Below are 12,436 nucleotides of genomic sequence, written 5' to 3' on the forward strand. Positions count from 1 at the left end.
TATACTTTGTCTGATATTTACCTTTCTTTTGGTTAGCGTCTGCAGGGTGTATCTTTTCCCTGGATCCCTACAGGATGATCCCTACAGGATCATCTTTTCTGTATCCTTCACTTAAAGAATATTTTTCAAGTGATATATAATTGGGATGTGTTATTTTCTAATCTAACAACTTGTCTTTTGATTAAAATGTTAATACAACTTATATTTTTCCTTCTATTTATTCACTAATAACATTATATATTTGATGTCAGATGTTGTGGTGCATGCCTGTAATCCCAGCTACTTGGTCAGCAAAGACTGGAGGATCATGAGTTAGAGTCCAGTCCCAGCAAACTTAGGGAGAACTTATCTCAGAAACAAAACACAAAAAACAAAAGGATTGGGGGCATGGCTCAAGAGGTAGAACACCTGAAGCATAAGGTCCTGGGTTCAATCCCCAGTACTGCAAAGAAAATACAACATACATTGTAAAGAATAAAGAACCTGATGTTTTTTATATATGTAGACTCTGTGGAATGGCTAAATCTTGATAATTAATATAGTCATTGCCTCACATACTTACTTTTTTGTGGTGAGGACATTTAAAATCTGCTGTCTTAGCAATTTCCAAGTACACAGTGTGCTGTTAACAGTGAGAGTCACCGTGTCATACAGTAATCCTGTACAGTATTCCTCCTGTCTAACTGAAGTTATACTTCCTTTGTCCAGCATCTCCCCATCCTCATCCGAAGCTCCAGCCCTTGGTAACCACCATTTTACCATCTGTCTTTATGAGTTCCACTGTTTTAGATTGCACTGATACCGTTCATTTAATGTAATTACTGGTACACTCAGGTTGAAATCTTTAATTTACTGTTAACATTCTGTTCATTCCATCCTGCCTTTCCTACACTGTGTTCCTTTTTTCCTTTCCCCTTCACTTTCAATTAATTGAAATTGTTATTCTACTTTTATTAGTTGATTTTATTAGTTGCATACTTAATTATTTCTCTTTTAGTGATTATACTAGCAACCCTCTCACATTCATTTTAAATTTGTTCCCAACACTTGCCCTTCTGTTGCTTTCTTCTCCTATCTCCAGTCTTCTATCTCGATCTTTTTTTTTTTTTTGGTGGCACTGGGGTTTGAACTCAGGGCCTCACACTTGCTAGGCAGGTGCCCTACCACTTGATTCACTCTGCCAGCCCCATCTCAGATCTTTTATATGCTGTGGAGGAATATCTCATAGCATTGCTTTTAGTGTGCATCTGCTAGTGATAAATTTTATTTGTCTTTGATTATCTGAAAGTGTTTTTATTTTATCTTCATTTTTGAAGGATAACTTTGCCAAGTAGTGGATTCTAGGTTTGTAGTTATTTTCTTCTGGCACTTTAAAGACACCATTCTATTGTTTTCAAGCTTCATTGTTCTTACAGTGTTAAGAAAGTCCTCATGAGAGGCTGAGGCAGGAGGATTGTGAGTTCAATGCCAGCTTGGGTGACATAATGACACCCTGTCTCAAAAAAAACCAAAATTATTACTGTTCAAGCCATATTGTTGTTTGAATGTAAGGTGCTTTTTTATCTTGTTGCTTTCAAGATTTGGAGTGTTTTGTTTGGCTGGTTTTTGGCTTTGATTTTCAGCAATTTTGCTATGTTTACCTAAGTATATTTTTCCTGTTTAAAGTTTGTAGTGAGTCTTAAATATTTCTTGTCCAATTTTTCTCTTCTCCTTCTGGAACTCCAGTTGCATGAATGTCAGACCTTCTTCTATATCCCCAACATATGCCTGTCATGCACTTTCCCGTATTCTGTTTTTCAGTCTTACTATCTTTACTTCATTAATTCTTGTATTCACTGTGCCTAATGTGTTGTTAAACTCATTCATTGAATGAGTTATTTTTAGTTGCTTTACTTTTTTTAATTACCAAATTTCCATTTGGTTCGGTTTCAGTTTCTAGTTCTTTGAAGAAAGTTCCAATCTTGCCTTTTATTTTATTGTATACAGTAAGTCTAGTTCTCTTAAAGTTTGTGTCTGATGACTCCGTTAACGTAAGTTTTCTTCTGTTACCTATTATTTCTTGTTTTTAAATCACATTTTGCTTTCTTGTATATTTAGTTATTTTTTATTGAATGTTAGTGTATTTTCTGTTGCTATAACAAAATGCCTGACGCTTGGTACGTAAAAAGAAAAGGCATTTATTTAGCTCACACTTTTAGGGGCTGAAATTCCTAGGTTGATGACCCCACCTGTTCAGCCTCTGGTGAGGGAATCCCTTTGGCCGCATCACCACATGGTGGGAGTATCTGCAAGAGACAGCAGTCCTGTAGCAAGACACGAAGCAAGAGGGACATAAGGGAGGCTTGCTCTTATTATAGCTTGCTCTTGAGAGAATTAACTCACTTCTTGAGACCAGTATTAATTTCTTCTAAGGGCAATGCCCCCATGACACAATTACCATGCATTAGGCCCTCCCTCCTAAAGTTTCTACCACATAAACACCACCATACTGGTGTTCTAGCATATAAACTCGTAGGGAACAAACCACATCCAAGCCATAACATCAGACTATATGTGAAAGATTGCTTAATGTCTGAAGGGTGTTGCTTTGGTTCCATAAGACTTCTCCCATCCTCATCTCTCTAATGGCTTCTTTCAACAGGGCTGGGTTGGGACTGTGTCCAGGCTGGTTCCAGAAGCTCTTTGCACCAGCCCCCAGTGCAAAGCCAATCCCAGCATTAGTTCTTTTCCCATGAGCTTACTACTCTATACTCTGAAAAATTGATAACTAACTTCAGTACTTTTTTCTTCTATAAAATATAGATCTCTTTTCCTTCATTCACTATTGTTCAGTTAACATCTCCCTACCTTCTAGAGTAACTCCACTCTTACCTGCCATTTTATTTTCCAGATGAGAAGCCATGGTTTCATAGCCAAGTTCTAAAAACTTTAAAAAAAAAGCTTGGTGCCAATGGCTCATGCCTGTAATCCTAGCTACTCAGGAGGCAAGAGATGAGGAGGTTCGAAGCCAGCCCTGGCAAATAGTTCAAGAGACCCTATCTCGAAAATACCCACCGCAAACAGGGCCGGTGGAGTGGCTCAAGGTATAGCCCTGAGTTCAAGCCCCAGTACCACAGAAAAAACCCAAAGCAAACAAACAAACAAAAAAGTATATGTGTTCCATCAATTCCTCCAAGATGTGAATCTTCCTTTTTCTTCTTCTTTTTTTAAGTGTTGAGGTAATTAAAGATTCTGGATGATATTGTCCTCTTCCAAAGAGGATTTATCTTCACTTTTGATGGGTAGCACAGGGCATGAGCAAGCCTAAGTCACTTGGATTTAATCAGAAGTTGAGATGGGCTGATTTGAAGCTGGGCTTCCCTGTAAGGACAAGGTGGCTTCGGATTCGCCTTTGTCCTGAGATACACCTCTTTGGAGTCCCAGTGCAAAACCTGGGCATTTACCAGACTGTGCTTCCTTGGTAAGACCTAAATCCAGTTTTCATCGTGATAGCTCCTTGAATTTGTTAAAAGCTCTGTTCTGTTTCTTAGCCTCTCATTTGCTTTTTGCAGTAATGGCATCCACCTCTAGGAAATAGACAGCTCCAATACTGGGTTCACCTCTTCAGCTTTCTTGTCTTTTCTTTCATTCTGCCCTCTCCCCTTCCACCATGGTTCTTTAATTTGTTGCCAACCTATTTGTTCTCTGAGACCTTCAGGAATGTGCTTTTTACATTGAAATCAGATTTTCTAGTTATTTGCAACTGGAGGGTTGGCCTGCCTGCCTCTAACAGGAAGGGAGAGGGGGCTTCAAGAGTATTGTGAGATAATAAATCCAAGGTCATCTGTTCTCTGGGGTTTTGTTCTGTAGTTTTGGGAAAAGTTTGTGGTAGGGGCTTTAGGCTGAGGCCTGGGCAATTTGTCCTCAAAGTGGGCAGGAGAGAATCTGAGCAGCTATATAGCTGAGCACATCCATTTCATAGATGAGGAAAAAGGTCCGGAACAGGCAAGAGACTGATTGTATCAGTCTGCTTTTCATTGCTATAATGAAACTCCTGAGAAAGGCTGACTTATAAAGAAAAAAAGTTTATTTTAATTAATGGTTCTGGAGGTACAAAGTCCCAAGGTAATGCACAATGTCACATGGCACGGGACAGGGAGCACATTTGTCTGTCTGTGAGTCCTTCTTATGAAGTCACCAGCATTCAATCATGGGGCCTCCATTCTAATGACCTCATCTAAACCTAATCACTTTCCAAAGGGGCCCCACCCTCTTTTTGGTGGCACTGGGATTTGAACTCAGGGCCTCATGTTTGCTAGGCAGGTACTCTTACCTCTTGAGCCATTCTATCAACCAAGGCCCCACCTTTAAATACCAAACTGACAGAATAAATTTTCCTCCTCTTAGTACATTAGCATATGACTTTGGGGATTAAACCCCTTGGGGAGTATGCGTTTGGGGTGCAAATCATATTCACATTTTAACATTGGCTATTTGGTAGAGCTTAGTAGTTGGGCACTTGTCCAGCATACATGAGACCCTGGGTTCAGTCCTCAGCACTAAAAACAAACAAAACAAAACAAAAAATACCCTGCAAACCTTAGCACTGACCTGAGGTCGGATGACCAGATAATGGCAGAGCTAGCTCTGGAATTTGGATCTCTTGAATACTTGCCTGAGGGTTTTCACTACATCAAGCTTTGGGGGAAGGTTTATTTTCAGCTATTTGTTTGTTTATTTAGTATTTTTCTTTGTTTTACGGATATTTTCAACAGTGGATAAAAACAGAGAATGGTATAGTGAGTGGGTAGTTAGCCATCATCCAGCTTTTCACAGTTATCAAAATACAGCCAATCAGGACTGGCAGAGTGGCTCAAGTGGTAGAGCACCTGCCTAGCAAGCATAAGACCCTGAGTTCAAATCCCAGTACAGCCAAAAAAGAAAAAAAAAAATACAGCCAATGAGCATGAGACCCTATCTGAAAAATAACTAGAACAAAAAGGCAGGGCTGTAGCCAGTCATATTTCATCGTATGTCTACTTTACCTGCCCCTAGATTATTTTGAAGTATATTCCAAACATCTCATTCCATTCATGAGTACTTTAGTTTGGATCGGAATATATACATATGATCTCTATTTCTCTCTTTTTCTTTCTCCCTTCCTCCTTCCCTCTTCTCTTCTATTTTCTCTTTCTTTATACTGGGGCTTTGCACTTGCTATGCAGGCACTCTACTGCTTGAGCCACACCTCCAGCTGTCTTTTTAACATACTCTTAATACCATCATCACACCTAAAAAAATATCAAATATATAGAATAGTTTAAATCCCTTAACTACAAAGACTTAGAGCTGGCCGAGTTTATGTTAGATTTCTTGTCTAGCAAGTTGGGGGTGCCTTTGGTTCTACTGCATTTATTTTCTGTGCAGTCATATTGTTCCGTAAGGGTAGAAGGATGAACATTTTCATTTCATCCTATTTGTAGAATAGAAAAGAGGGTACTTATGGGTAAAGGTCATAGCCAGGGCCACAGAGGGAGTCAGCCCTCTGATGGAAGGAATTCCAGGATCTGGTCATTGGAGGGGGAGAGAGCCGGTGTTACCCACTTCGTCAACATGGCCAACCTTATCTGTTTTGCTGTACCCCCAGAGAAATGACCTGGGTACCATTCAGCCTTGGAGGGCTCCACTCTCTGCCTTTTTGAAAGTACAGAGATGAAGCAGCGAAAGGCCTCTGTTCCCTTTCAGCTCTGCTTTGTATGCCATGTGGCATAGCATGCAGAGACAAGTGTGAACCAGGAGGGCCGACCTTTTACAGCGTGAGCTGAGCATGCCTTTGACAGATCTACTACCCCCTGAGCGGAAGGTCTGCAAGTGCTGGGATTCTCCCGTTCCATTCCGGGGTCCCATGCCCAGCACACAATAAAGGCTGCCATTTAATGCAGAGCCTGGAGTTTAAGTAGCGATGTATCTGTTGAGTAGTTACTGTGTAGCAGGTAATAGCTCATTGATTTCCATCTGTTGACTCATTTAGTCTCCAGTAGGTACTTTTTGTTGTTTTTGACGGTACTGGGGTTTGAACTCAGGATCTCATGCTTGCTAAGCAGGCGCTCTGCTACTTGAACCACTCTGCCAGCCTTTTTTTTGTGTTGAGTATTTTTGAGATAGGGTCTTGCAAACTGTTTGCCCAGGCTGGCTTCTAACTGAGATCCTCCTGATTTCTGCCTCCTGCGTAGCTAGGATTACAGGCTTGAACCACTGACTCCTGGCTGCTTTGTGTTTTTGAAACAAGGTCCTGGCCTGGAACTTGCTTTGTAGTCCAGGCTGGACTCAGACTTGTGATCTTCCTACCTTAGCCTCCTGAGTGCTGGGATTATGGACGTGTGCCACCATGCTCAGATAGGTAGGCACTCATTATTCCTGTGTTAAAAATGAAGATGCACACAGAGATTGTGTAATTTTAAATGAATAAAGGACCCATCCAGGCAGTCTAGCACCATAGCCAGGGCCCTTCACAACCCTGCTTTCCTCCCCTATCACATACTTTACAACAGGGTTTGGACGCTATGCCCTCGGGGCCAAATCCTCAGCTAAGAATGGTTTCTACATTTTTACAGGATTTTTTTTTTTTTTTTAAAGAAAAAGGCAAAGAAATATGTAACTGAGACCACATGTGTCCCACAAAGCCTAAAATACTTACTCTCTGGTCCTCTGCAGAAAAAGTTTGCTGACCTCTGCCTTAGAGAAAGCAGTGAGAACGGCTTCTGGACTGCTCCCCCTTTCAGTCTTGCTGTGGTGGGTGTGGTAGGCAGACAGTTCCAGAGGTGACACTGCCAGGCTGTGGTCAAGACTTTGGTCTTCCTGAGACAGGGGAGTCTGAGCCATCTTTGTTCTGTTTTCTTCTCCAGGCTGAGGACCTGAATGTCAAGTTGGAGGGAGAGCCTTCTGTGCGGAAGCCAAAGCAGCGGCCGCGGCCTGAGCCCCTGATCATTCCCACCAAGGCGGGCACTTTCATTGCCCCTCCCGTCTACTCCACCATCACCCCATACCAGAGCCACCTGCGCTCTCCTGTCCGCCCAGCTGACCACCCCTCCGAGCGGAGCTTTGAGCTGCCCCCTTACACACCACCCCCCATCCTTAGCCCAGTGCGGGAAGGCTCTGGCCTCTACTTCAATGCCATTATATCAACCAGCAGTATCCCAGCCCCTCCTCCCATCACGCCAAAGAGTGCCCATCGCACCCTGCTCCGGTCTAGTGAGTGACCATGGTGGTGGAATGTGGGAGGAAGGGCACTGGGTAGGGAGGGAGCTTGGTTTTTGTTGTGATGCCGCTGGGGATTTGGCTGGAGGCTATGGGAGAAAGGACTTTGTTCTCCCCCCTCTGAGAAGGAAGGAGGTTGTCCTGTAAGAGCCGGGAGGGGGTGGGGTGTGGATCCTACTGCTTGGATTCAGATTCCAGATCCAGTGTTTATTATTGCATCCCCTTGTGCAGGTCATTTAAACTCCCTGGGCCTCTGTTTCTTCAGAATTGAAGTGTGCATTTGTAGTGTTTGGCTGATGATTACATTGCCAATATTCAGCTATTTTTAGATCCACAAACAGCAGTAGCTCCTAGGGTTAAAATGAAGATACATTTGTATACAGAAAACTCTTAACGGTCTGTTCTTACACTGACTGCACAGAAAGAGGAGGCAAACTAAACCTACTCCATGTGTACCTCAATCCAGGCCCTGTTCCTCATCTGTATTGCAAATGGGGAGATGGGGTGGGAGAAAAAAACAAAACAAACAAAAAAGAAACCAGGTGCTAATGGCTCATACCTGTAATCCTAGCTACTTGGGAGGCTGAGATTGGGAGGATCGAGGTTTGAGGCCAACCTGGGCAAATAGTTTATGATATCCCATCTCCAAAATAACCAGAGCAAAAATGTACAGGAAGTGTGGCTCAAGCGGTAGAGCACCGACTTTGCAAGCATGAAGCCCTGAGTTCAAACTGCAGTCCCACCTAAAAAAAAAGAAAGCCCTTAACATCAGGTCTGGTTATCATGTTTATTCAGAATATTGTGTCAGATCTGGTCTCCTGAGTCTGTTGAATAGTCATTTGGGCCAAGAGCAAACATTTTGGAAATGTTTGACTGGTCTGGGTAGTATATTGCTAAAAACAGCCTATTCCACAAAGGACTCCATTTCCTCTGAAAATTGAGACAATCCTTAGGTGGTGGAGAGGATCTAGTGAAATAACACCAGGGTGCCTTGACTCAGTTTTAACCTCTGACCCAGACCTCACTCATGATGTAGCTCTCTGCTGCCGCCTGGTGTCTGAGGGCCAGAAATGGCTTGCCCTTGGCTGGCAGGCAGCCGGCCTTTTCTCTCCCTGAGGTTGTGTAGGAAGTCACTTGTAGCAAGCAGACTGGCACCCAAGAAGAGATCAGTGTGTCCACAAGTATTTACTGCGCATGTTGGTGTAAAGCCTTGAACTGTGTCTTGTGAAGGCTTCAAGAATGATGATCTTGTTCTAGAGAGAAAGTGCAGTGCAGGGTCATTAGGGAGTTGACAAGACAGACTGGGAGACAAAAAAGCAGAAGTTTGTCAGTGTGGGTCCAGCAGCCAGTGAGTGAGGCTGACATGAAGCTCCAAGCCTGGGAGTGAGGATAGCTTTTGGGAGGGGGTGGGGCTTGAGCTGAGCTTGAACTGAGGAGGGGGAGGGGCAAGGAAGGGAGGGATTGCAAATGACTGTTGCAAAGACCTGTAGGTGGGACTGTGCAGGGAGAGTGATAGCCACGAGGTAAGCTGTCTGCTAGGACTAAGGGGCCAGACAAGGGGTTGGTGGAAGGTAGAGACACCCAAGGAACTGTCTGGAATGCTTAGCTTAGCTGAGGATTTCATGTTTTATCTCATGCTGCAAAGGGTACCAGCAAAGAGGTTTTTTTGTTGTTTTGTTTTGTTTTGAGCAAGGGAGTGTCTTGATCACATGAGGCCTTAAGAAGATTAAGAAACTGAGGCAGAATCTAGAAAGGAAGTGAGAAGATAATTATAAAGCAGCAGTCTCTTTCACCACCTCCCTAGTGTGCCCAAAGTTTCAGCCTCTTCCAGAAAACTGTAGTTTTATGTTGAAACAAGTTCTATAGTATGGAAACTCCTGAGGGCGGGAACTGGGCTTTGTTCATAGTCATCATCATTGTAGTAGTGATAATAATAATAACAGCTAATGTTTATGGAGTACTTGGCTCTGTGCATTATTTCATTCAATCTTCATATTAACCCAGGACATAGAAATAGCTCCTTTTTGCAGGTCTGAAAACCATGCAACCAAATATTTGGTAAAGGGCCTGAGTCAGCACAGGCTGCAGAGCCAGGGCTCAGGGCGCTGAGTTCTAAGTGCACTCAGTGAGTCACCACTGTGACTTGCTTGCAGGGCAGGGTTGGAGGTGATTTGCTGAAGGGAAGAGGGTGCCATTTACCAATCTGTTCTTTGTCCCATAGACAGCACTGAAGTCACCCCACCCGTCCTCTCTGTGATGGGGGAGGCCACCCCTGTGAGCATCGAACCGTAAGTGCAGCACTTCTGTGGGCCTGCAGTGTGAGAGTGGCGAGGGGTCCAAATGCATGCAGCTGGGGTCTAGGAGTGGGGGGTGGGTTCTGTTGGGCCTTCTGCAGTTAGCCCTGGGCTCTGCTGTCTTTGCGCTCTTGTATGTGGAAGTTGCAGGGAAAAGAAAGGACTGGGTCAGCTTGAATTTGTCTCTGAATAGAGCAGGATAGGGGTTCCAGAGGCTCTCCCTATCTGCCAATGTGGAGAATTATTCCCCTCTCCAGTTTTGGGCCTTGCCTTTCCGATTATATCAGGTGCCAGGCTGTTCTCACAGTCTCCCAAAAGCCAGATACTCTCCAACAGCTGAGGCTTTGGCCTCTGCCAACTGCCCTGTCTTCCTGTTCCCATGAAGTAAGGCCTTACTTTACCCTTTCCATCCCTGCAGACGGATCAATGTGGGCACCCGTTTCCAAGCGGAAATTCCCTTGATGAGGGACCGTGCCTTGGCAGCTGCAGACCCCCACAAGGCTGACTTGGTGTGGCAACCCTGGGAGGACTTAGAAAGCAGCCGGGAGAAGCAGAGGCAAGGTGAGAGGGGACCCGGGAGTGAGCAGGTCAAGGCAAGTGGGTAGACAGATGTACAGGCCAGGCTTGGCCAGGCCCAGACCTGAATGTGATTCTTTCTCTCCTCCTCCTCACACTCCTGTGAATCCAGTGGAAGACCTGCTGACAGCTGCCTGTTCCAGCATTTTCCCTGGTGCTGGTACCAACCAGGAACTGGCCCTGCACTGTCTGCATGAGTCCAGGGGAGACATCCTGGTAAGTCAGCACTATTGGTTGGTTTATCAAGGGTCCCTCAGGGAGCTAGCACTGGTCCATGTCTGCTGCTTAGATGTCGAGTGGGTAGGAGGGTCTGACCAAGGAGGGGGTTGCAGTGGCTCAGCCCAAGGAACCCTAGTTCCAAACTCCAGATTGGGTGTTCAGGGTACTCCTGTCCATCCTGATCTCTAATTCTAGGTTAGTGGGTCCCACTCTCAGACAAGAGTGTCACTGAGGGTCTTCTGCATTGGTCCTAACTGCTTTGAGGACCATAGTTCCCTTAAGAGGCCCTGTGGCCTGGTTCCCGGACAGCCGTGCCCCAAAACTCTGTCCCTTAGCTGTTAAGGGGGGAAACAACTAAATGCCCAACTGACTCAGAGGCTCGAGGAGGTCCTCTGTGTTTTGCTTAGTCCACCACTGAGACCCCTGCCAGGGTCCTGACTTTCTCCTCACTTCCGCTCCAGGAAACACTGAATAAGCTGCTACTGAAGAAGCCCCTGCGACCCCACGACCACCCACTGGCAACTTATCACTACACAGGTGAGCCTGACTGGAGAGGACATGTGGCCTGGAGCCTTGGGTCTCCAGCATCAGTTGGGCCTTGCTCAGTGCTGAGTTATAGCCCTGGGTACAGTGGGGAGGGGTTGGCCAGGGAGCTCTCAGGGGGCTTCCTGTGGCCTAGAAGATAAGAGTAAAGGGTGAGGACAGGTAGGAGTCCATCCTGGCAAAAAAACCCAAGTTAAAGGTACAAGGGACAAGAACCCAGGGAGTGCCATCCAAATGGCCTTAGGTATCTAAAACTTAGATGACTCTTGGAGTGCATGGATATCATACTTTAAGAGGGACATTGACCAAATCATGTCATCCTAGCAACCACTGCTATTGATCTCTGTACTAACAGAGACATTTTGTCTGCACCAGGAAGAGCACCAAGAGTTTCTCCTGCATTATCTCTTAGTCCTTGCCATACCTGGTGAGGTAGGTTCTGATGGTAGTGCCCATTTCACAAGAAAGGGGAGTGAGGCTCTGAGCAACTGGTAGTGAGTGGCTGGAGCAGGATGTGCGGTCCGCTCTGAATGCATGCAGAGACTGTGTGTGGGTGGCCTCACACTTTTCAAAGTGAGTTGGAATCAGCCCTCCAGTGTTCATCATCCTGCCTTAGCCTGGCTGGCTCTCTTTCTGCCCCTCAGGCTCTGACCAGTGGAAGATGGCTGAGAGGAAGCTGTTCAACAAGGGTATTGCCATCTACAAGAAGGATTTCTTCCTGGTGCAGAAGCTGGTGAGCTGGGGCTCCATTTCAGGGGCATTTTGGGACTCCCTCTGCCTGTGGGGGTCCTGTAGTCACAGGTATAATTCCTCTTGGAATTATAGCTTAGTGGTAGAGCACTTGTCTAACATGCTGGGGGGCTCTGGGTTCCATCCTCAGCACTGCCAAAGGGTTAAAAAAAGTGGTTAGATCAATGTCATCAAGTAGCCTCAGAGACAGTTTTCTAAGCAGTACAAGAAGGGGTAGGAGCCTGCCTTTCCCCCTTCCTTAGGGTGGGGTGGCCGTGTTCTAGTGTCTACATCCAGAGGGGCCCTGGCATCAAATGTAAAGTAGGCAGCAGGACAAGATGGGAATGGGCCGCAGACAGAGGTGAGCTATTCCTCAAGGGAATGTGGGAGAGGAGGTCATTCTAGGGCAAGGGGAACTGAGTACCAGCAAATACCTGCTACTGACCCAGGGGACCTCTGCCTTCTTTCCGTCTAACCCAGGTCTTCCTTCCAGTAACTTTGGTGACCAAGCCTCCATTCCCTAGATTATCTTGTCTTCTCACCATACAGTGTTTTGCTAATCCAAGGAATTGCATTCTTCTCAGTCCCATCTCACAAACTCTGGGAGAATGAATAGTATGGGCTGTCAAGGGAAAAGAGCTTCTGAGAATGCACTGTCTTTTCCTGGTATGGTAGATTGTGTCAATAATGGCCCTGGGGACTTTACAGAGCGCTGATGAACTCTGCTACGAGGGCTATGTTAAAAGGACAGTCATTTGCTATGTTTTAGTTACACTCTGACCCCTAATTGAGCAATATTACCGGGAAGCACATGCCCATGAAATTCATTGACGTGCCCT

The 12,436-nt window shown here is 45.2% G+C and overlaps 1 protein-coding gene and 1 pseudogene across 4 annotated transcripts in view; both read left to right on the plus strand.

The window, feature by feature from the left end:
- Positions 1–12,436, plus strand: part of Mideas (mitotic deacetylase associated SANT domain protein) — a 68,147-nt gene that overhangs the window by 47,015 nt on the left and 8,696 nt on the right. For all 4 annotated transcript variants that reach the window (XM_020166750.2, XM_074067580.1, XM_074067577.1 and 1 more), the window contains exons 4-9: positions 6,885–7,230; positions 9,458–9,524; positions 9,949–10,091; positions 10,219–10,322; positions 10,787–10,862; positions 11,513–11,601. In XM_020166750.2, coding sequence (XP_020022339.2) covers positions 6,885–7,230; positions 9,458–9,524; positions 9,949–10,091; positions 10,219–10,322; positions 10,787–10,862; positions 11,513–11,601 — 825 coding nt within the window. The remainder of the gene's footprint in view (positions 1–6,884; positions 7,231–9,457; positions 9,525–9,948; positions 10,092–10,218; positions 10,323–10,786; positions 10,863–11,512; positions 11,602–12,436) is intronic.
- On the plus strand, positions 7,621–7,741 carry LOC141421795 (small nucleolar RNA SNORA51; annotated as a pseudogene).

Source organism: Castor canadensis, chromosome 3 (assembly GCF_047511655.1).
Source record: "Castor canadensis chromosome 3, mCasCan1.hap1v2, whole genome shotgun sequence".
Classification (NCBI taxonomy): Eukaryota; Metazoa; Chordata; class Mammalia; order Rodentia; family Castoridae; genus Castor; species Castor canadensis.